This window comes from Poeciliopsis prolifica, unplaced genomic scaffold (assembly GCF_027474105.1).
Source record: "Poeciliopsis prolifica strain line A6 unplaced genomic scaffold, Auburn_PproV2 SCAFFOLD013, whole genome shotgun sequence".
Lineage (NCBI taxonomy): Eukaryota > Metazoa > Chordata > Actinopteri > Cyprinodontiformes > Poeciliidae > Poeciliopsis > Poeciliopsis prolifica.
Window position 1 is genome coordinate 8,181,274 of NW_026562388.1, and position 23,349 is coordinate 8,204,622.

The window sequence follows — 23,349 nt, forward strand, 5'->3', positions numbered from 1 at the left end:
ACAGAAGAAAAAATATTGTTATGGCCTTATTGTTTTAAAAATATCTTTTTCAATTAAATGTCAGCTAAAAACTGGATCCCAGAAGTGTCAGTATAGCAAAATAAAATATCAATATAAATAAATCTGACTCAAAAATAAGTTGAGTCAGATCACCTCTTCACACATTTATATCCACGTTGTGGACAGTGTTGATATTTACTTACTTCAGTTCTGCACCTGAAAACAAACCCATTTCATACACCAACCTCAGAGCACCAGTTAATCTCACTTGATAATTTAGGTTTAAATTCAATTTGAAGAAGAAAACTGCTAAATAAAACATAGAAATAATTTTATTTCCTGAAGACTGAGTGTTGTGGCTCATTTCTATTGATTGCAGTTCTGATTCCTGGTGAGACAACTTCACTCACGTAGAGAAAGTACACATATTTTCTCCCTGATCAAACAAAATTAAGAATAATTTGACATTTCATGGTTAAAAAAAGAAAAGGTTTTCTGGAGTCTTAGTACTCATAATTTTTTGTAGGTAGACTTCACAAAAATTATATTGTGTTGATTGGATCTCAAAATATACTATGGAATTTTACTTAAAAATTAGCAAATGTGTTTTTGTAAATATTTTCTTTAGCTTTTCAACTTGAAGATTTTCATATTTCAGAATACGAAAGCTTTGTTCTCCTTTTTGAAAGTACATTGCACAGATGAATAGCTGGTAGAGACATAGTAGTTCAGCTACAACTCACATCTAATGATGACTCGGGCACAGGTGTATAAAAATATATTTAATGTGTCAACGTAAAAATAAAAAGTAATAAATAAATTATAATTGATTATACCATAGTGCATATAATAAACAGGAAATCAGAGAGTTCCAGACAAACACTTAAAACAAAATGATGTCTCCTTAAACTTGAAAAATCCTTAAAAGCTGCCATTTAGTCTGGATCAACATTTTGGGTTCATTGCTAATAAAAAGTCCCAAATCTCTGCAAAGACATAGTGTCTTTTCATGCATTCAAATGAAGAAACACTTATTAAAATCATTGTAATACAACAACTCAACCAAAACATAAAAATTCAAATGCATGCTTTGGATACTGCATAACTTTAGCAACATTTACAAAAAGCAGTTTTTGTTTTCCCCACTGGTTCGAAATGAATGATTCCTGTGTTTGATACACCCAACAAACTGAGAGCTTACATCTCCAGACTACAATTTTATTTTATTATTATTTTATTTTTTCTTTTTGCATTGCTTTAACACTGAGATGCAAACCGTCAATACATCTGCACATAGTTTGGTCCTTCTTCACTGCAGCTCCTCGTCGCTGTCTTCCACTTGCTGGATGATGAGATCTGCACCCGAGTCTTCAGCAAGATCATCTTCATCATTCACCATCCAGTTTCTCTTGGTGTCGCCCTCCTCCTCACCGTCCACACCTAATAACAGCGCTGGCTCCTCATTGGGCGTCTGCAGACCGTCCATGGGAATGTCATCACAGCCCACCTCCTGAATGCAGGTGGTGCAGATGCGGTAGCGGCGTGTGCCCTCGCACACCACATGCCCAGTTTCCTCTGTCACCTGACATTTGCACTTCCTGCACACCAGTTTCCTGGCTTGGTGAATCTGAGGAAAGCCACAAAACAGTTAAAATGCAATTCCGTTTTTCTTTTATAATTTAGTCCAGATTTTAATCATTTATATAAGGTCATAAAAGTGGTTAATAATGGCTGGAGTCTACCGGTAGAGATCACTTGGCAATATTTTCCCGCTCTTCCATAACTTCTCCAAATCTTTCAGACTGTGAGGACTTCTCTTACCAGTAGACTTCTTCTGGAGATTCAGCAGATGACTTCCCACTCTGAGCCCAGACATCAATGATGGGCAAGATTTTGCCCATATTTAATAATAGGGTTCTCCCACTTGTGTACTAACCAAATCCACCAATGTTTCTCCAATAGTTAAAACTCATATCCAGCTTCACAGAAATAGGAGGCTCATCTCGAGCCCACTAGGTCACTGTTAAATGAAGCCCACAGTTGGAGATTCCACTGTGGGTCAAGGTTTTGGTTTGGTGTTCCATATGCATATTTATTGATGATGCTGTTTTCTTCTATCCTAAATGTTTTTAATAAAATGTTGTAAGATTTGATACATAGTATAACCTTACCCTAAATACAGTATAAAACCTCAACATGTCCTATAACCTTCATGTAAAAGTAGAACACCTTGTCCCAGAGTGATGAAAGACAAAAATAGCTCAGTACTTTAACCTCGCGGCATCACAAAGGTATTCCCCTATCATGCCATCACATTAAAACATTCCTTTTTTTTTCTAATGCATTTGTTTCCTCCACACTGCAAAGTGGGGTATACGAATCAAGCTAAACTGAATAGCATGTAGCTTCTTTTTGAATTTTATCCACAGAATTGTATATGAAGAGAGCTCTAACCCGATATTTTATTTAAAAAAAAAACGCAGCTACAGACTCTGAGAAGACCTACCGTCTCAAAGTGGCTACGTAGGTGCTCCAGGCGGGTGAAGCGCTTATTGCAGGCCTGACATGGGTACGGTCTCTCTCCGGTGTGACAGCGCAGGTGACGCTTCAGGTCTGCCTTCCTCTTCACAGTGTGTGTGCAAAATGGGCATTTAAAACGCATAACAGGGTTGGAATCTGCAAAAATTATGAGATATGGCTGAAATATTGGTCTTATCAAATAAGACTCATGTCATTCAAATCTGTTCATCAATAATATCTCTAGCAAAGCTGTTGATGGTGTGTAGAGACAAACAAACCTTTATTAAAGTGGCCAATAACACCAACAATTGGAGGTAATGTGGCGTAAAGCTCCTCTGCTTTCTCAGCCTTTAGGGTTCTCGCCTCCTGAATATCCAGGTCTTCATGCTGGCCAGAACGAATGCTGTTGGGAGCTCTCCGTTTGGTCCCTGCTTTCCCACGTCGGCGCTCTGATCCTGGTAGTGTGTACAGAGGGTCCTGAGGGTCATGCAGATCATCTGTCTCTGCACTGAGCTCATTAGCAGGGCTGCTTGGGTCAGTCTTAAGGGCTGAGACCACACCTTCCTGCTCCGGCTCCTTCCCCATAAAACTGGACTGGGACCTGGAGTTGTCCCGGGTCCAGAGTGCAGGTGGTGGGCTGACGGAGCGGGGGCCTTGCTGCGGATGCTCTGTAGACTCTTCTCCTGCTCCGCTGGTGAAAGAACAGGTCTCAGACAGGCTATGGCAGCGGTCACTGTCTTCGTCCTTTACACTAATGTCCAGGGAAGATTTGATGAAATTTTTGCAGTATGTGATGACACTGTTCATCTGCAAGTAGCTGGCCGCGGACATGACCTCGATCACATTGTGACTGGACAGATCCAGCTGCCCGGAGTAGATAAAATCCAGGATGACGGTGAAAGTCTCTGGGCTGAAGACGTCGAAGGTGGCATTGACAGTTTCTGGCAGCTCGTCTGGCCCCTGAGACAGCAGCATCCGGAAGTAGCCGCTGCTGGCAAACAAGACGTTCCGGTGGGCCCTAAAGAGCTGGCCCTCAACCAACACACTGCAGTCGCAAAAAAGCTCCTGCCGGCGCTGCTCGTTTAGCTGCTTCAAAAGGTTGCTCTGGTGAGATGCAGTGATGTCGGCCGTGTTGAACCACCTCTGAGGTTGCCTGCAGGAGACAAAGCGACAGCAGTACCAGTACCTGTAAATGTCAAATACAAACGGACTGCATTTGTCACAACAAAATATTATTAAAGCTAGAATTTTATATTCCACTGAACTTATAAACAATATCTGTTGAACTTTTTCACATGTTGTAATGTTGCTGCCACAAATAAACTATTAGGAAATTATGGAATGGAATAAAATAAATCAGTGCATAACTGAACAGAAAGGGGATTGATTATTTATTTTCAAAGTCGTACAAGTTACATTCCAGTCTGATCTGACTAAGCCCCTTCTTCCAGATGTTGAGTGTATCCCATAGTTGGTTTGCAGCATGTTGGGGTGCCTACAAGTGCATAAATGCCAAATAAATCTTGTTTAGATGACAAATGACAGAAAATGTTCCGTTTAAAGTAATTCTCACATCCGCCATCTCCTCCAGTGCCACCTTGCGCCTGGATTTTTGCACTACTTTGATTTGATCTGTCCAGTACCAATCCCAATAACATCTCTAGCTGCATGATTGTTTTGCACATTACTGAAAATTCACATTACCATAACAATGTCGTTATTGGAACAAAGTCATTGGAAATGTCTTAAAATCTATGTTAAAAAAAAAAAAAGATTTCAATATTATTTGTAATATTCATGTGTGCGATATCAAAACAAACGAGAGTAAATGCACCTCAGATCAACCTGTAATTTAATGTATCTTTGTCTGCACTAGACGACCCCGCCTACATGATTTCTTTCTCCACTGTGATTGGCTAAGAGATCCTTCATTCGAAGCAAGTCCTTTTAATGGGTTACGCCCGACTCCAGTCAGAGAGGTTCGGGTGACAAACCTTTTAAACATTCCCGTATGCTGAGTTCAAAGTGGCTAAGGAAACCCTGATGATGAAAAGTAGAAAATGATCTAAAAAGGCTGCAGCTGGACATGCAGTCCAAAGGAAAATAAATAAAATCTCTCTCAACCCCATTTGAAGAATGGTGTCTGTTTTTTTTTTTTTTTTTTTTTCTGAGGCGCAAGATTCTCAAAGCGTTCGTATGTCAATTGCACCGCCGTGCCATCAGAAAGGCCGGGCAGCGCCCGATGAGCCCACGGTGAAACACCCGAGGTACTCTGTGGCCATTTCTTTTACGCTCAAAACCAAAGGGGATGTCTGAGCTGAGCCATTATCCTTTCGCCGAGGCACCATTCGACCTACAAAACGACACGACAGTGCTGCAGTCCTGCGAGAGAAAAGCGGGCAGCGCCGCACCGGAGCAGCCCAGCCTGTCCTGGAGCGACGCCCACTTCAGGCTCCAGCCAAGCACACAATGGAGAAAACAGACAGGCGACCGTCCTGCGTGCAGAGCAGTAAAAAACACTGACACCGTTAAGGTCCGATGCGCTAAAAACGCCCGTTTTTTCTATCCACGAGGCCACCCCTCCCCATCCCGCCCCCCACTCCACTCCACTCCACTCCACTCCAAGCTGGAGGTCCGGAGCGCGACGAGCAGCGGGGGAGGATTCGCCTGCTGCCCAGAGAGAGCGGCTCGTTCTCAGGCGAGGTGTCGCCGAGACCCGCTTACGCCCCATATCCTGATCTGCCCCCCCCTCCCTCTGGAAAAAAAAAAAAAAAAAACCATCAATACTCACTGGTGGCTGGATTCACCCGGCGCCCGATAGAGCCTGCTCGCCCCCAAATCCGCCACCATATCCATTTTATCTCACGTTACCTCGCCGCGTCGCCCCCCTCTGCTTTCTTTCCCCCTCGTCCAGGGTCCACAGGCAGACACTTCCTGCTCAGCCCTAAAGACCGAAACCCGGTCGGAGCGACTGGAGCTCTGTGCTGACGTGGGTGTTTATTAACTGGGTGCCCGAAGGTTCAAGGAGCCATTTAAAGCCCCAGCGACCCTTTTAAAATGAACAAGTGAATAGTGCAATATTTACACAGTATTTAGGAGTCTGTGATGAACTGAGCTCACTTCAACCTTATTATAAATGCAGAAGGGTGCATATTGAAACCAGCGTTGTTCTAATTTGTGTCACTGAAGCCTTCTATATTAATCTCACAACACATTTCAACTTTAATGAGATTTAATAGATTTTTGATGGAATATAAGTCAAACTCAAAATTAACCAAAAGAGTGAAAGTGATTTATTCTGTAGGAGCATTTATTTATTTTTCCATTTGTAAAGAATCCCTTATTAAATCTGAATTCGAAAAATTTGATTTATACATGTTTCCTCTTGTATAAAATGTCTTGAAACAGTTTACAGTTTATAGCCACAGTTTTATGTGGACGATTTCCAAAGAAGCATCAAAAGGGTTCGCCATTGGTGAACCCAGTGGGATTCATGGATTGCCAGCGCCACAGGTCTTCACCTACACAACACAGGATGCAGAAACATTAAAAGTTATTGTGGATGACATCTTAAGGCAGTTTTCTTTATTTTGTCACTTTAGAAAAAAATGAGAGATGTCAGTGTGCTGCATTTGACATATAGTGCATGCTTGTGAGAGTGCAAGAAAAAATGATCACATGCTCTACATAAAAAACAAAAAAGAAAAAACTGAAAAGTGCGGCGTGTATTTGGTTTCTTCGCCTCTTTTACTCAGATGATCCTAAGTAAACTTTAGTGTGCAACCATCTTTTTCTGAATCCACCTCTCAGTAATTTGTAATTCAATATCAGTATCAGTGCAGCTGTTTGTAAAGACTGCTCAGTCTTGTGTGAAAATGGAGAACGTAGCCATCAGAGGCCTCCATTTGCAATAAAGGGGCCGATGTAAACGTGTGGAGGATGGGGAACCTGGGCAATAATCTGTTGTAGACTGTAAAACAGTTGAGACTGGGCTGGAGGTTTGCCTTTCAGCGCTTTTGTCAGGTGTTTGAGTGGCCAAGTCAGAGCCCTGACCTAAAAATGATTTGGAATTTGTGGCAAGACTTCAAAATTTATGTTCACATTGCTAGAGGTATTTTGCAAAATAAAATGAGCAAAAAAAAAAAAAATTCAAACTCTACCTGTGTAAGCTAGATGTAACGAAGAAGACGTGCTGCTTTACATCTACACTGCTTTGACTCAGGAGGCGATTGAAAAATGTTTGTTTCAAGAAATGAAAAATAGTTTATCTGTTTCCCATAAAATTTCAATAAAACTTACTGAAGCTTGTGGCTCTAGTGTGACAAAATGTGATACAGTTTCTGAAATGTTTTTGTGAAACACTAAAAATTTATATTTTTACTAGATTCATCAGTAAAAATGAATGTATGGCTCACTTACACATTTTTTCCAAGTGAAAGGCAGCTGTCCAGCCAAGCTCTTTCTCAGCTAGGCTGGGGTCTGCATAGCAGGATGCTATATCTCCTTCTCTACGAGGTGCAATCTTGTATTTAATCTATGTAAGAAAAGATAAATGAATAATCTATAACAAAACTTGAATACATTTAGAAGTCATCTTATTCTTTAATGTACTGAATATTAGTAATTACATATTCCAACAAGGATGCAAACAAAACCATGATTTTGTGCTTGTGGGAGTTTAATGACTTGCCTCTTTTCCTGAAGCCTTCTCCATCGCTTTCACCATCTGGAGCACAGAGTAGCCCGTTCCTGTGCCAAGATTGTAAACCTAAACACAAAAATAAAAGAAAACGCAGATAATATAGCAGGACTAACTATATCTGGTCAACATAAATGGTCAAAAGATAACTGAAATATACCTGGCATCCACAGTTGTCCTTCAGTTTCTTCAGAGCAGCTATATGTCCTTTTGCCAGGTCTACTACATGGATATAATCCCGAACTCCTACAACAGACAATGAAAAAGTTGCATCGTTATGAATATTTAATTGGTACTTTCAAAGCTAAAAAGAAAACCCCTCTGTCCTTGCCTGTTCCATCGACTGTTTCATAGTCATTTCCAAATACATTGAGAAATGGTCTCCTCCCAACCGCGACCTACGTGGATCATAAAAAGGCAACAGATTCAGTGAGATGAATTTACACCCACAGAGTCCCGCTGATGTTGCTGTGCTTTTACCTGAGCTACATAAGGCATTAAGTTGTTTGGGATGCCCTGAGGGTCCTCTCCAATCTGACCTGAGGCATGAGCTCCGATAGGGTTGAAGTAGCGCAGCAGCACAGCATTCCAGTCCTGCACACAAGAAGCAAGTGTTATCCCCTTGGTGAGGAGAAACGGTGCACTTCTCTGAGATTCTTTAAGCACTCCGGTGAGCACCTTCTCAGATTTACAGTGATCCTTGATCATCTCTTCTATGAAGTACTTGGTTTTGCCGTATGGGTTGGTGCACGCGCCCACAGGGTGCTGCTCATCTATGGGGAGGTACTGAGGGTCTCCATACACCGTGGCAGAGCTGCTGAAGACCAGATTGTGCACCTTGTGAGCCTGCATCACCTGAGACACATGACGACGCACAAAGACAGCAACGCATACAGTTAGCCGCAGTCAACTGAGAAAAAGCAGAAAGCCTGATCTAGCAGAGAAATATTAAGGCATGCTTTTATTTTATATTCCAACAGAAAACTTTTTTTTTTTTACAAATGAAAATATTGTATGTGGATGTGGTTTGCATTTATATCCAGCCCACTTAAGTCAATAATGTGCAGAAATGCCTCTTGTTGCAAACAAAGTTTATTAAATGAAACAAGCAGCTTTAAAAATCTACACTAATCAATCCAATGCTTTTAATTAAACCTAAGAATTCCTGTAAAAAGGTCAAACTTCGCCTCAACAAGACTCACTTTGTAATTGTGATTTGGACTTTAACTAGGCCATCCAAACACCTGCTAGAAGATGAATCTTCTTCATTTAAAATGTTTTCATAAAGGATTCTCCTGATTTCTCAGCATTTTGTGCTATGAATGATGACCAGCTTTCTTTTCACTGGCCGAAGTTTGCATCCCGAACTTGCATCTTGAACATATTGTTTTCTTTCTCCATCAAAATTTCACGGCATGTTCTATGTTCCCTCGTGCTGCAACGGAACGTAAACTGTTTCCTAATAAAATACATTCGGTGACAAACTGTGGCAAAAGATGTGATTACTTTGGTAAGAGACTGTCTATGTGGCAGATGTTGTGAAGTCGGCAAACAAAGGTGAGGAATTGTGTAAATAAAGTTGAGCGTAGAGCAGGATGAAGACAGAGTTGTGCAGACTGAATGGAGGCTGTTTGTGCAACATGGAACTGACCTCCATCAGGTTTATGGAAGCAGTGAGGTTGACTCTGTAGTAACGCAGCGGCTGCTCCACCGACTCCCCGACTGCTTTCAGGCCGGCAAAGTGCATCACAGCACTGAAAGAGTGCTGCACAGCAGATGAAGCAGAATGAAATCCATGTGAATGCATTGTAATACTTACAAGCAGCAATTAACTTAACTGTAAAATGTTTTTTTCTTTATGTGCAAGAGTAATTAGAAATTTCAAGTTGACTTATTCGAATCTAGTCTGAATCCACATGTGGTCATCAGTAAATTTATTTGTGGTGGGGGACATTTTATGGTGGTGAAGAAACAAATGTGTCCAGAAACCATGTTATAATTCTAATCAATTTCCTAACTGTACAATCAAACATTTTCGAAAGAAAATCAAACTTCTGGTATTTAAAATGGGAAGAAAACACAACAGATACTGACTTAGCAGAAACTAGTTATCATGTTTAACAAAATTCGGACCTTTTTGAAGAGTTTTTCCAGTGCAGGTCGATCCAGAAGGTCCAGCTCGTGAAATTCGATGGTGGTGTTTAGAAGCTTCTCTATCCTCTGAATGCTCTCTGCCACATTCCCCTCTCCTCCATCAAAGACACAAACACACACACAGATCTTAATAATCGATGAGCTTCATTTAATCATAGTTTTTTTTTTTTATCCTTTCTGAAGGAACTGGTCCTCACCTCGGACTGCGTTGCTGTAGTTATCCACCACCACCGGCTGGTAACCTGCTTCGATCAGCTCCACCACGCAGTGGCTCCCGATGTAACCGGCTCCACCTGTGACCAACACCTTCTCCGCCATCCTGTGCGTCTGTGACGTCATGCAGCGAGTCAAGCACAGGGCGCATATTGAGGATGCCGACCTGCCTCATTTCTCCTGAACACACCTGTGTGGCCCTAAGCCTGTCTAACTGCAGAATACCACACTGAACAATAGAAGGCACTGACGTCAGCAGAGGCAGGTATATTTATTTTTGGAACATTCCTCGTCTAAAAAAAATATAAATTTCTCCACTAAATTTGTTTCGTTTTAATTCCGTCACGTGCTTACATATAAAGCGTGTTTCCTATTTTTTTAATTAATTGCCACAAAACTGGAAAAAAAATAAAAATAAAAAAAAAGACATTCAGAATCGATAGAAACACAATTTATAGCCTTTTATTTGCATTAGCAGTTTGTTTTGAAGTTAGGCTGAAGGTCAAAGTCCAAACTGCACAAGACTGAAACGAAACACTGATAAATAAAACCCAGAACTCCTGCTTAAGCAGCCAAATTACAACTTTTTTCTTTGTTGTTGTTGCCACAATTGGAGTAAAACTGACTGATATTTCACAGCACGACATGAGCTGCTTGTAAAACACTCACCTAATCTTTCTGTACAGATGGAAGAATGTCGCTCCCGGTAAAGTTTCTTTGTGAATGTGGTCAGAGCAGACTTAAAATGAGGCGTTCAAGTCAGTCTGCCCATTCAAAAATACTTTAGTTGACACATAAAGTCTGTCCTTCCTGGTAAACGTGGAGACGCGTTAAGTACTTGAATAACTGGCAACGTAAAGGGTATTAGTTTTCAAAATAAGAGAGTGTATGTGAATATTTGAAACTTGAGCCATAATTTTACGTTGAAACTCTCTTAAAAAATAAACAATAACTTAAAACACCATCCAGAATACCCTTCGCTTCAGGCAGACTTGTATTATGATTTTTTTAATACATTAATTTTAACTTTTATTTTGAAGGGCAACACGGATTTAGCTCAAACAGAAGCGGACGTGTGATTCCTCGCGGTACGTGAACGCCCCCTCGTACGTGGAGTTGCGTCATGACGATCCCACGCCTCATCTCAGTGATACAGGGAAGTGTTTGTGCAGAGCACCCACCGCGGAGAGCAAATTAAAGAGTGCCACGTTAGAAGGAGCCCATGCTGCTAAATTAGCTCAGCAGCAAATGTAAACATACGGCCACTTACTGCAGGTAATACATCCTTAACTCCATCTGGGCCCTTTGAAAACAGAAAATGCAGAAAAAAAAAACATAAATGTCAACACTCACCATATATTATTTATGTATTTTTAACCTTTTAGATGCCAGTTTTTTTCCCCACATAACATTTAAAAAACAAAACAAACAACAAAAAAAATAATGCTTTGGAACAAAAATGTCTATCTATCTATAATATATTCCTTACTTTTGAGGCATGCTATCATGACAAAAGTTATCATAAAACTATATCCTGTTTATAACTGCTTCTCATTAGCTGATATGAATTACCTAAAAAGATCTTTTCATTGCAGACTTTCACAATAATAACAAACTCGCACCCGTTTTCATGCAGGCACAAAACCATGCAATGTAAATTGAAGAAAGTGTGAAGATACTTAAAGCTAAGGATGATTAATCACTTTTCCTTTTTTTAAATTATGAAACAATTTTTAAATAATTCTTGTCTCGTTTAAACAAAGAACATGATGAAACTCCTTGAATTAAAACCTCCCAACATCCCCTTTTTGTCTGACCTACTAAACATGTTCTGCTGCAGCTAAGCATCTTTCAGTTCTCATTTCGGTGAATTAAACTTGTGATTTTTTTTAGGCAAAAGTCATGCTCTCTTTGTTTTAGGATTTAACTTCCTGTTTAAGAGAGAGTGATGCTTCTCTCTTGGTTGGACGAATGACTAAAAGGGAAATGTGCTTTTGTTTCTTAACTATTGGGACATAGAGCTTGCTTCTATGTCTGCTAAAATCATACATAGTTTGTTTAAATGTTCACTTGTAAACTTCAACTAGATGATCATTGTTTCAACAGTAAATTAACCTATCAGAATCTTTCATTTTAGGAAAAGTCAGCATCACTTGATATTAGGATTCTAAGTTTTCATACACCCAAACAAATTGTCTGACCACCAAGAATATCATTCCCGCAGCATGATGCTGCCTCTACCACCTTTCGCCTTGTGTTCAGGTTGCCATGTTGGTAAACACAGATTCAGCAGACTGTGCCACATTTCTTAAACCACTGATGATCCTGACAAGCCCAGAGATTCTGACATTTGAAAAGAGATGCAGTAGGAATGGGAAGAAAGAAAATTAAGAGATAAGCAGATGCCTGAGAGGCGAATTTAGTTTCTAATAAATGGCTTTTCTTTGTTATTGAGGAATGTGGGACAGATGAGAAAGGTCAAGAGGGTAAACAAAATGGTAATATGATTCAGTACAGATACGGAGGAATAAGAGCAGAAAGCAATCTGACTATTTAAAAGAGGACAGAAGGGGCAAGAAGAGTTACAAACTAAGAGATGAAAAAAATAACCAATCAAGACGATTTGTTAAGAAATCATTCTGCTTTTTTTTTTTTTTTAAACAAGATTAGTTTCAAACATTGTGTTCTGTATTGCAAGTCATTGGCAATAAATTAGTTTGTACACATTTTAATGCAAGGTAAAATAATAATAGGAGCACGACATTTTCAAAATGTTAGCCGTCTTAGTTCTTTTCATGGCACCTAAGTGGCAGAGTCCAGCACCTTGAAAAGGAGCCTCATACTGTAATTCACTCTGCACTAAATTTTACGTTAGAGCAGAATTTTAAACTGCACTAATACAGTTGGGCAAATGACATTATCCATGCAAAACTCCAAACCCATCTATTTGATTGCCAAACAGAGAGGAATAATTCACCACTCCAAAGAGTACGTCTCCACTGCTGCTAGATCATGGAAGCCGATTTCCTGAAGCAAAGACAGTTTGTTATTCTCTTAGATCAGCTTACATGCCTAAGTGATGGATGTCACACACCTTTGGCCATCGAAGGGATTAAAATATCCCAATTTCATTATTTGGAAAGTGAGTGAACAGTTTTTCATTTAATATGCAAAATATGGAAGAGGCGGACTTAAAATGGAAAACCTACACAGCTCTAAGCTCTTTGTTGTTTGTTGTTTGGACAGGTGCTGGGACTGTGATGTTTCCTGTCAATGTGAACTACAGTCATCCTTTCATGAAAGCAGAATGCCATACTTCTTTTAAGACGATAATATACACTACCACAAAGTAAATATGGCAGAGGAACTGTTTGAGAAGCACACCATTGAGTTTGAGGTGTTGACTTGGCCTTCATGTTTTAATTTCTACATATATATATATATATATATATATATATATATATATATATATATATATATATATATATATATATATATATAGAAGAGAGAGAGAGAGAGGGAGAGAGAGAGAGATTTTTTGATTTTTAAAAACTCATTTATTCACTCAGTGATGATACACATAACATAAACATTCACCACAATTTCAAATTAACACATTCATAAATGATAATTCAGAATTATTTAAAGTAAATAAAACACCGTCATAATCCCAAATATTTTGAAAAACATTTAGTTCATCCACATTTAAATAATATTTATACTCTAACATCACTCTTGCTCTGACCATACTCTTAAAGAGTTTTGCACAATCAGTATTTTGTTCATTATTAATTTTAAATTTCCTACTCAAATAAATTGCAAGCTTTGATTGACCAAGAAAAAAATTTAACAGTCGTCCAATTTTCTTCTTTTTTTTCCTATATAAGAAACCAAAAATAAAAGACTGTTCTGTAAAGCTTTCTCCAAATAATTTCCAAATTTTTCTTAATAATGTAAATAAATCTATTAACCTAAAACATTGTACAAAACAATGAAAGATTGTTTCTCTTAACAAACAAAAAGGACATTTATCTGACACACCAGGATTAATAATAGAAACAAAAGCATTAACTGCAATAATTCCATGCAAAATTCTCCACTGTAGATCACCAACATTTTTAGTCAATGGTGGTTTATAAAGTAATCCCCATACAGGTTTAAACTCAAAACCGACTTTGAAAAAATCTCTCCAAGGAGTATCTTTTTTATCTTTTAATTTTACTTTGTTCAAAGCCTTTACACATTTCATATATAATATCTTTCCATTCACAGAGTCCAAAAGTGTCCATTCTTTTTTATCTTTCTGTAAAAAGAGTCCAGAACATTCAAGATCTTTCAATTGTGGCTTAACACACAACTTAAAGAATGGATCAGCTTTATCAGGCGTTAAAACGCCATCAAACCATCCTTTTATGAGTCTTTTATCATCTTCTGATAACATCCGCTTAAATGTCGCCAGCATAGTGCCTACAGTTCTTAAAGAGTGAATCTCCAATCTTCGAGCCAAGGAAACAGCATCATTCATTTCAGATCCAACAAGTTCAAGCAGATGTCTCAACGTAACCACCCCTCTTTTCATCAACAGTTCAGGAATCATAACCATGTTGTCCCAAGCTGAACCCAAACGAGATCCCTTGAGCACGGGTTCACGTAACAACCAATGTAAAGATGTGGATGTCCCATCTCTCTTTGTTTCCATGAGGTTCCAAGCTTTTAACACACTCACATAAAACGGTGATAAACACTTTACACAATATTTTGAAAGGTCCATAATGAACAACATTTTACCAAAACCTAAATTACCAACTTTTGAAAAAATAAACTCTGACATGCCTCCACAAAACATTTTGATCACCATACAAAAAACTCTGTAAAAACTGTAACCTAAATGCTGCTTTCCGACTTTCTAAATGAATCAAACCTTGCCCTCCTTCTTCCTTTGACAAAAACAAAACACTCTGAGGGACCCAATGTAATCTGTCCCAAAAGAAATTCAAAATGATTGTCTGAAGTTTTACCAGAAGACCTGGTGGGGGTTCTAGAACAGATAAGCGGTGCCACAGAGTTGAAGTTACCAAATTATTAATAATTAGTGTACGACCTCTGTACGAGACTCGTGGCAAAAGCCAGTGCCATTTCTTTAATTTACCCTCCATCAGTTCAAGAAAACCTTCCCAATTTTTCATTACTTGAAATTGATCTCCCAGATAAACACCCAAATATTTAAAACCATTTTTTGACCACTTTAATTCATCAGGTAATTTAGGTTCTTGTTTTGTCCATTTACCAACTAACAAAGCTTTACTCTTGCTCCAATTGACTTTGGATGAAGAAATTTTCCCAAAACACTCAATAATTTTGTTTAAAATAAAGACATCTGACTCTTTTGTGATTGCCACAATAATATCATCCGCATATGCAGAAAGTTTAAAAGGTAAAGATATTTCATTTAAATTCACCCCCTGTAACTTTTTCCTGATTTGACATAACAAGGGTTCAATGCTCAAAGAATACAACATTCCTGACATTGCACAACCTTGGCGAATACCTCTCTTTACAATAAAAGGTGCACTTAAACCACCATTGACTTTCAATACACTTTCAATGCCACAATAAAGGGTTTTAATCATGGCAATGAACCCAGAGGAGAAACCAAAAGCCTTCAAACTATTCCATAAATACTGGTGCTCCACTCGATCAAATGCCTTTTCTTGGTCGATAGAAATTAGACCAAAGTTTAAATCCAATAAATTAGAGAGGTCCAAATAATCTCGAATTAAAGTTATGTTGTCTCTTATTGATCTGCCAGGGATGCAATAGGACTGATCAATATGTACAACTTGATCCATCACTTTTCTCAATCTGCATGCCAGAACCTTTGAGAAGATCTTATAGTCTGTACACAAAAGACTGACCGGTCTCCAGTTCCTTATTTCATAAAGATCACCCTTCTTAGGAAGAAGAGTGAGCACAGCTCTTCGACAACTAAGGGGTAACATTCCCCTTGCCACGCTGTCATTGAGGACTTCCAAGAGATCTTCAGCCAGAACAGGCCAACACGACTTATAAAACTCCACAGGCAAGCCGTCTATTCCTGGAGCTTTGCCATTTTCCATGCTCAGCAGCGCCTCCTGCAGTTCATCCAACGTTATGGCATGCTCCAAAACAACATTGTCATTGTCTGACACCTTTGGCAAGTCTTTAAGAAATTCTTCTGTTATCACAGAGTTTTCTCTGTAATCACTGGCATATAATGTTGAGAAAAAGTCCACAGCTCTTTTCCGCAGGTCAGTAGGATCCGTCAATTCTTTCCCTTCTTCAGATCTTAAGCAATGGATGAAACGATTTTGTCCATTTTTTTTCTCCAAACTGAAGAAGAATTTTGAAGGAGCATCCATTTCAGAGATACTTTGAAAACGTGAACGTACCAGAGCTCCCTGTGCTCTGACCCCAAGCAGATCAACCAAAGCAGCTTTTTTTTGTTTGAGCGCCTGAATATGGCCTCGATTTTCTGTGGACTCACAAAAAACCTGAAGTTCCACAATTTCAGTCTCTAATTTTTCAATAGATTTCACCATTTCTCTTGTGACATTGTGAGTGTATTGATTACAAAACTGCTGAATTTTAATTTTACCAATATCCCACCACTGCTGTACAGATGTAAATTGACATTTCATACGTCTCCACTGTTTCCAAAAATACAAAAATCCTTTTTTAAAACAACCATCATTTAACAAAACGGTGTTGAAATGCCAATATGCACTCTTAAGTTTAAAATTATTTATAAACACATTCCCTATGATCATACAATGATCAGAAAAACCCACTGGACACATAGTGCATGATCTAAATATTTGTGACTGATGTCCAAAACAATAAAATCTATCTAACCTTGCCAAAGTTATATAATTCTCTTTATAATGAGCCCAGGAATATTGCCTTATGTTTCCATTTTTAAGACGCCATACATCAGCTAAATCATAAGTTTCAATAATACGTTTCAAAATTCTCCTTGAATGTAAATGTGGCTCCAAATGATTCCTATCTAAATCATCTATTGTACAATTAAAATCACCCCCTAAAATTAAATATTCTGTTGACCCACACTTTAAAAGTGTATTTGCCAACTCTTCTAAGAAAACACAGCGTTCACTTGGATTCACAGGAGCATATACATTTAGTAAAATCAACTTTATATTTTCATATTTAACAATAACTTTTAACAATCTTCCAGATACAACATCTTCAATTTCAATAGACACTGGAAGAAAATTTCTTGAGAAAAGAATAGCTACTCCTGCACTTAGTGAAGTTTTATGACTCAGAACAAGATTTCCATCCCATTCTTTGTTCCAATCAACTTCATTATCAACGTTGCTATGAGTCTCTTGAGCAAAAGCTATGTCAACGCCTTTAGACTTTAAAAGTTCAAAATACACAGCCCTTTTTTTCACATCCCTTGCACCATTAAGGTTCAAAGATGATATTTTAAATCTACTCATAATCACATAGAAAAAGATCCAAAGAAACAGAAAAAACAGCATCTAAACTGCTTTTTAATTTTCATATTACTTAATACGAGCTCTGACTTTTTGCACAAGTTTTCGAAGTCTATATACTTCAGTGTCCCTTAGCCCATCAGAAGTCCTTTGTCTCATTAACCATTTAACTGAGTCAACAAACAATTTTTTATTAGGAAAAAAATCATCTATGACCACATCCCGTTTCCCTTTTGTCACTTCCAAAAACCTTCTAATCTGTTCTAGACTGTAGCCATTAGTACTCTGGCCATCAGGAATAGAGGAATCAGAAGATTCTCTGTCACTATCAGAGTCACAAAAGGTCTCTGAATCACTTTCTTTCCCACTTTTTTCAAACTGACTCTTTTTAGGTTTCACCCCTTTCGGTCCTTTAGATTTTCTTTTAGTGTTTGGCACTTTGAAAACACTTTCATCATCCCTAATCAGACTTCCTTCACTGTGAACTAAATCATCAAAATCCATTTCTTCTTGTAATCCTTCAGGTGTGGTCGTTTGACTCTCTTCAGTTCTTTCAACAGAACTAATGACATCCTCAATGTCACGTTCTGCAACATTTGACAGCTTTTGCTCTCCAGTTGAAACTCCTTCCTCATCATTAATTTCTTGAGCTCCTTCCCCACCGGCAGCTACCGGGTCTGCCTCCCCAGCATCAGCCTCCGGAGCTCCGTCCCCAACTGCGCCCACTGGAGCTCCATTCACCGTATCCGCTGGTGTCATCAGCTCTGGATTTTCGTTAACCTGAACAGTCTCCTTTTGAACCTTTTCAGGGCAGTTTCGGACTGAATGTCCCTCCTGATTACATCCAAAACACCTCATCGTTTCCGTTGTCGCAAAAATAGTATAATCAAAACCGTCAACCTTAAATTTCATCACTATGCTCAGTTCCTCAATATCATTTTTAAGAATCATAAACACTTGTCTTCTAAAAGACACAACATGTTTCAACTTCGGTGATTTGCAACCGGAAGGGAGCATTTTCATTGCTGACACGATCTGACCGTGACGTGACAATTCCTTCAGTAACACTTCGTCACTAATGAAAGGCGGCAAATTAGACAAGATGATCTTTTTTGCAGGGTTTATTAAAGGGAAAACAGTAGTTTGTGTATTTCTCAAAACAATTCCCCTCTCAACTACGCTGTTCACCTTTTCAATTGAGTCCAAAAATAAAACCACTGCATTGTTCATTCTGGACGCTGCTTTCACACTTTCACATCCGACAATTTCCCCAACAGCCAAACCACACTCCTCAACCGAGAAATCCACGCCAACCGGTATTTTAATACCGTGTCTTCGTGAAAGGCTCCTAAAGCCTGCAGAGCCATAACTTTTCCCGGCCATCACACCAAGCTAAAAAGCTTGGTGCAGCCGAAAAAAAACTATCAAAAACACCAATAAAAACAGAATGTGTTAAAGTGCGAAAAAAAAAGTGAAACACCACTGTGAAAAGTGAAAGTTTAAACCTTTGGAAAACCTCACACTCGTCCTCCTTCCACTCCACACATGCAGCAGCAGACGCTCACGCATGCGCACTCCAGAGAGAGAGAGAGAGAGAGAGAGAGAGAGAGAGAGAGAGAGAGAGAGAGAGTTCAATACACTACTATTGAACTCAATTTGCTTTGTCAAGACCAACAAACATGCTATATAAAAGGATAGAGACTCATTTTGGTCTATTTTTGTGAGAGGAAGATGGAAGTGACCCTCAGCTGGCTTTTGGAGATTAGCTGCCATTAATTTAATTATTTTATAAAAGCCCATGGCAAGAATGGGTCAGAACTAAATACTTCAACCAAGAGAATTGACTCAGAGGTTATTCTTAAAGGCATATAGCACACAGTTCACGAGAAGAACTTGGTCGTGTTTTGCTTTTTAGATGCATCATAACTGTCACTGGAATGAGATTTTCTTTCATTTGAATGTTATCAAACAGAATAAAATATACACAAATGCCTCAGACTCTCATTACATGATGATTGTTTTCTTTATTACTCTTTTTTTGTTTATGTTTTTTGTCTTTGTTTCTTTCTGTTGGTTCAGAATTTAATTTTATTTCATAGGCTCCTGAGGAAGGATTTCAAAAACTCTGCAGCTAAACTAAAACAATTCTACAAAGAGATTCCTGCAAAGTGCCGTAAGACTCATCCCCTGTTTTACAAACACTTGACAGAAGTTGTTGTCGCCAACAGAGGATGAGCCAGAAATCCTCCCTGGACCTTTTCACATTGGGCCAGATTGGCTTGGACAGCTTTTCCTCCCTTGGTGAATGAAACAATCTTTAGAAACATTTTGTATTTATGTAGGTGATCTATGTTTGATGTAAAGAACTATTTGATGATTTGAAACAAAAAAGAACAACCAGAACAAGAAATATGTTGTAAGCAAAGACTTTTCACAGCACTCAAACGTCAGAAGCAACTGGATGAAATCTGAAGCATATCGGTTTATGCCGATGTGCTTCAGATTTCATCCAGTCAAGCACAGCAAGTTTGATTGCCTGGAGCATCACAAACAACAACAACAACGAAAAAATAAGATGGGGAGAAATAAAATATTTTGCAACAGCTGAGACTGACACTTAAGATAAGTGAAAAAATTTAATGCAGCTAGAGCAGAAAAACCTTTGCAACGGAATGAAGCTTTATATTTAGGGGATGCATTTATGCATGCTAGTAAAATATGCCTTCATTCTGAATTAATTGTACAATAAAAAAGGAAAAAATCCTTAAATTGATCCGCATTTTTCAAACCTTAAACATAACTCTCCAAAGACATAAAAATAAAAAGTAACTTAATTAGATGTTCTATCTAAGATTTGTCAAACCATAGAGAGAAATCATTTTTGGCTCCTTAGCACACGTCATAAAATCATTCACAAGAGAAGAAGAGAAAGTCTTGGCTCAAATCCAAGAGGGCTACAATCAGACATAAGTCACCCCTGAATTAAGCCGCTATCATTTCCTCCTGCTGTCACTACTCCACCCAGAAAGCAAAGAGCGCCGATGTACATTTGTTCTTTGAAAATGAAGGGAGAAAATGTGATGGATGGAGTGACAGAGGGTGTGATCGTCCACAGGGTCTCCATCTGATTCTCTTTATCTCTCTCCACCTGAGTGCCAGTTAATCCCCCCCCCGCTTTCCCTCCTCATCCCTTGGACTCCCAGCTGGATACACCGCCTCCCTCCGAGTGGCAGCCTGCATTAGCACTGAGGAACTTTCCCCCACTGTCTGTTAGCAAAAAGCTGATTGGAGATTACGGCCTGCTGCAGAAACACAGCCCTCCATCTCATCTCAAATCTCCCCTCTCTGCTTTATCTCTCCCACCTCTCCTCGTTTCTTTATCTTCTTAATCCCAGCTCTCCTCCTTTTCAGTGTCATCAACTTTTGCTCACATTTTTTTGCCCTCCATCACTGCTCTTTCTCAGCAGCTGAATTGAGAGGCAGATGAAGATGAGTAAATGGGGAGGAAAAAAAAGAAAGAAAAGAAAAGAAAGAGACAGAAAAACCTTCCCCTCCTGAGTGGAGCCAGAATGATGTCATGGGGGCATTTGTCCTCCTGGTGTGGAGGCTTCCCTTCCTCTGCTAATTACCTTGTACAAACTCGAATCTGATATGGCGGATATGAGGCCCAAATACAATTATTGTGGGCTAACAAAGAGATATTGAGATTCAGGGAATGAGGGAGAGACCACAAGTGAGATAGAAGGCGAGTCATGTGCACGGTCCATGCGCGCACACAGCCACCCACACACGCACAAACACAACCACTTGTCCTTCCCCTCCATTCCCTCAGATAGGCTAATGTTATTACACGGGTAATTATCCTCATTAGTGCCAGCAGCTGTAGAGAGCCCATTGCTCGCTGTTCAAACTCCACCCCAAACCTTTTTGTCTTCAAAACCAGTCTTTGTCCTCTCCAGATCTCATTTAGAGACTTTGTCGTGATCTTTCTAGTTGTAAAAATAGAACCAATCGACCAGCTACAGGTGCATCTAAATAAGTTTCAATATTATGAATCCACTCAGTTATGCCAGTGATTCGATCCAAAAATCAAAACTGAAATATGACGTAGTTTTACTGCACTTTGAGTGATTTATGTGAGTTTGTTTAAATCTTTGGGGCTTAAAGCGAATGAGAACCCACAACCTGGTTTAACAGAACATTAGAATATCACAGTTAATAAAGAATAATTTCTAATACAAAAGTATTATGCTTTGGCCTGACAGCTGATCAACAGGAGCCCAACAAGTAGCATAAGCCATAAAGGGACACTGGCAAAGAAACTGATTGTTCTCAGAAAGTATGTTAATGGAAAGTTTAGTGTAAGGAAAAAATGTGGTAGATAGAAATTCTATTTCCTTCTGTTTGTGGAGATGAAAGAAAATTTTGTATTTCTTTTGGAAATCAGGAGGAAGAGTGGAGAGGTCCAGTGTGAAGTTCCCACAGTCAGTGTCATCTGGTGGTGTTGGTTCACTTTATTAAGTCTGAAGTCAGCACAGGAACTTTTAGACGACTTTCAGAAGTTGACAAGCTTTATGTTGATGCCAAGTAATTTTTATAAAAGGACCTGGTCTGTCATTTTTTGTATTGACGTTTAAAAATCATTTAGTTGTCTGTTATAATTTTCAAATGTAAAATATGAATAAATAAATCTGAGATTTCATTAGTTGTGAATATGACAACTTAACAACAACAAAAGGCTTGAAATGAATCACTTTCTGTGTCATGAATTATTTCACTTTTTTAAAATAAACAAATTGATGTTCTAATTTACTCAGATGCATGAAAATAACAGACATGAGCCAAGTCATCTGTAATGGTGAGACCAAAGGATTCTCACTGATCTTTCACAGTTAGTCAAAAAATCTCATTTTACGGAAGGAAAAAAGAAGGAAAGTTTTGTCAATCTGAAGAGTCTTCAACACCAGGTGGCACTGTTTGGTCTTCTGTGGCTGCCTCTCCTCTGGTCTGCCTCATGTTTTGCTGCGTTTACAGGCCATTCTTCTTCAGAGTAAATTAGCTGTCAGAGTCCTTCCTCCTCCTGCATAATGACACTCTCTAAATTTGATGTCCGGCAAAATGGAAAACAACTGTATGTGGATGGCTCAGAGACTCTGGCTGTTTCCTTCTTGCATTTTAACTTTATAGAGAAATTATGGAATCATCAACTGAGGCGGGCAGCTTTATGCACAGCCTCCCTCTCGCTCTGTGAGATTGCCTTTTTGTTTTTATTGCCAGGGGCTGCTGCTGCAAAGACAGACAGTGAGTAACCTGTATTCCTCTAAGCCTTGCATCAGGCACTAAATGTCACGCATTGCCTGTTTTTATTGGCTAATGTGCCCTGTTGTGCCCCTATCCTTGCTTTTTTTTATTTATTTTTGTCTTTTTGCAGGACACCTTTGTTAAAGAGATGGTTGTTAATGCTGCTGACCAGATGGGCTCCTTCCCCCCACAGGTCTCACTCCGGGTGTTTACCATGCACTGGGCTGTGGATAACAGGTGAGATCGCTGCTGAGCTTTTCAGCCAATCAGAGAGCAGCAGCTGCCTGGCCTCTGCCTGTAAACCTTTATTTGGCATTTGAGTCCCTCCTCACCAGGAGTGTGTTTGATAATAACACTGAATCAAAGTGATTTCTGGTTTATGTGCTTTTCTTTTTTTTTTTTTTCCACATATGAGGTTTTTATGTGGCACCGTCACGCATGTTGCCTCACTCAATCCTCCCCTGGGTGTCATTATTTTCCCAGTGAGCAGCTTAGGTTGAGTGAAGCTTGAGTATCATCACGGGTATCTAACACTGAAAACCCACTCAGTCATTTAATTTTCGTTTCATGAAGTTTAGAGATAAATTGCTCCCCAAATGTTCCCTCATGTCCTGTGTGACAAAATGTTTCCATCGCTATCGCTTCACAGAGTGGACATTCCTTTCCCTTTTTCTTTTTCTTTTTTTCTTTTTTCCAATCCAGGCCATCCTGAATTACTGCAATTTGGTATCATGGCAACAGCGAAGGTAAGGTTGGGCCGGGGATTGTTGAGGAACGGCCCCTTAAAGCTTTGAATCAATCTGCCTTAATGGATGACCTGTGTCGAGCATGCATATGTGGATTAGTTTAGCCGGGAGCACCTGTCCCTGTTCTGTCAACAGCAGATCGGGTTACAGGCCCCTCATCCACCTGGCCGACACCACTTCCTGTGACCGGCTACGCCGACACCCGCACTGCCACGTT

At 39.3% G+C, this 23,349-nt stretch overlaps 2 protein-coding genes across 4 annotated transcripts; both read right to left on the minus strand.

Moving 5' to 3' along the window:
* Positions 1–769: 769 nt before the first annotated feature.
* Positions 770–5,710, minus strand: zbtb8a (zinc finger and BTB domain containing 8A). Its single transcript, XM_055038118.1, has 4 exons — positions 5,312–5,710; positions 2,799–3,673; positions 2,507–2,676; positions 770–1,627 (listed from the first exon to the last, which is right to left on the minus strand). Exons 1-4 carry the CDS (start codon positions 5,374–5,376, stop codon positions 1,310–1,312), a joined length of 1,428 nt encoding a protein of 475 aa, XP_054894093.1. The 5' UTR covers positions 5,377–5,710; the 3' UTR covers positions 770–1,309.
* An 80-nt stretch (positions 5,711–5,790) lies between these two features.
* On the minus strand, positions 5,791–10,410 carry gale (UDP-galactose-4-epimerase). Of its 3 annotated transcripts, none has more exons than XM_055038119.1 (11): positions 10,256–10,410; positions 9,571–9,700; positions 9,353–9,474; positions 8,871–8,984; positions 7,898–8,074; positions 7,700–7,813; positions 7,551–7,617; positions 7,380–7,465; positions 7,211–7,288; positions 6,940–7,054; positions 5,791–6,041 (listed from the first exon to the last, which is right to left on the minus strand). In XM_055038119.1, the coding sequence occupies exons 2-11, from the start codon at positions 9,689–9,691 to the stop codon at positions 5,977–5,979; spliced, it is 1,059 nt and encodes a 352-aa protein (XP_054894094.1). In that variant the 5' UTR covers positions 9,692–9,700; positions 10,256–10,410; the 3' UTR covers positions 5,791–5,976. The 3 variants fall into 3 exon arrangements, with proteins under 3 accessions (XP_054894094.1, XP_054894096.1, XP_054894095.1); XM_055038121.1 differs by having other exon boundaries at positions 9,353–9,465; positions 10,256–10,409; XM_055038120.1 differs by having other exon boundaries at positions 9,353–9,468; positions 10,256–10,409.
* Between the last annotated feature and the right edge of the window lie 12,939 nt (positions 10,411–23,349).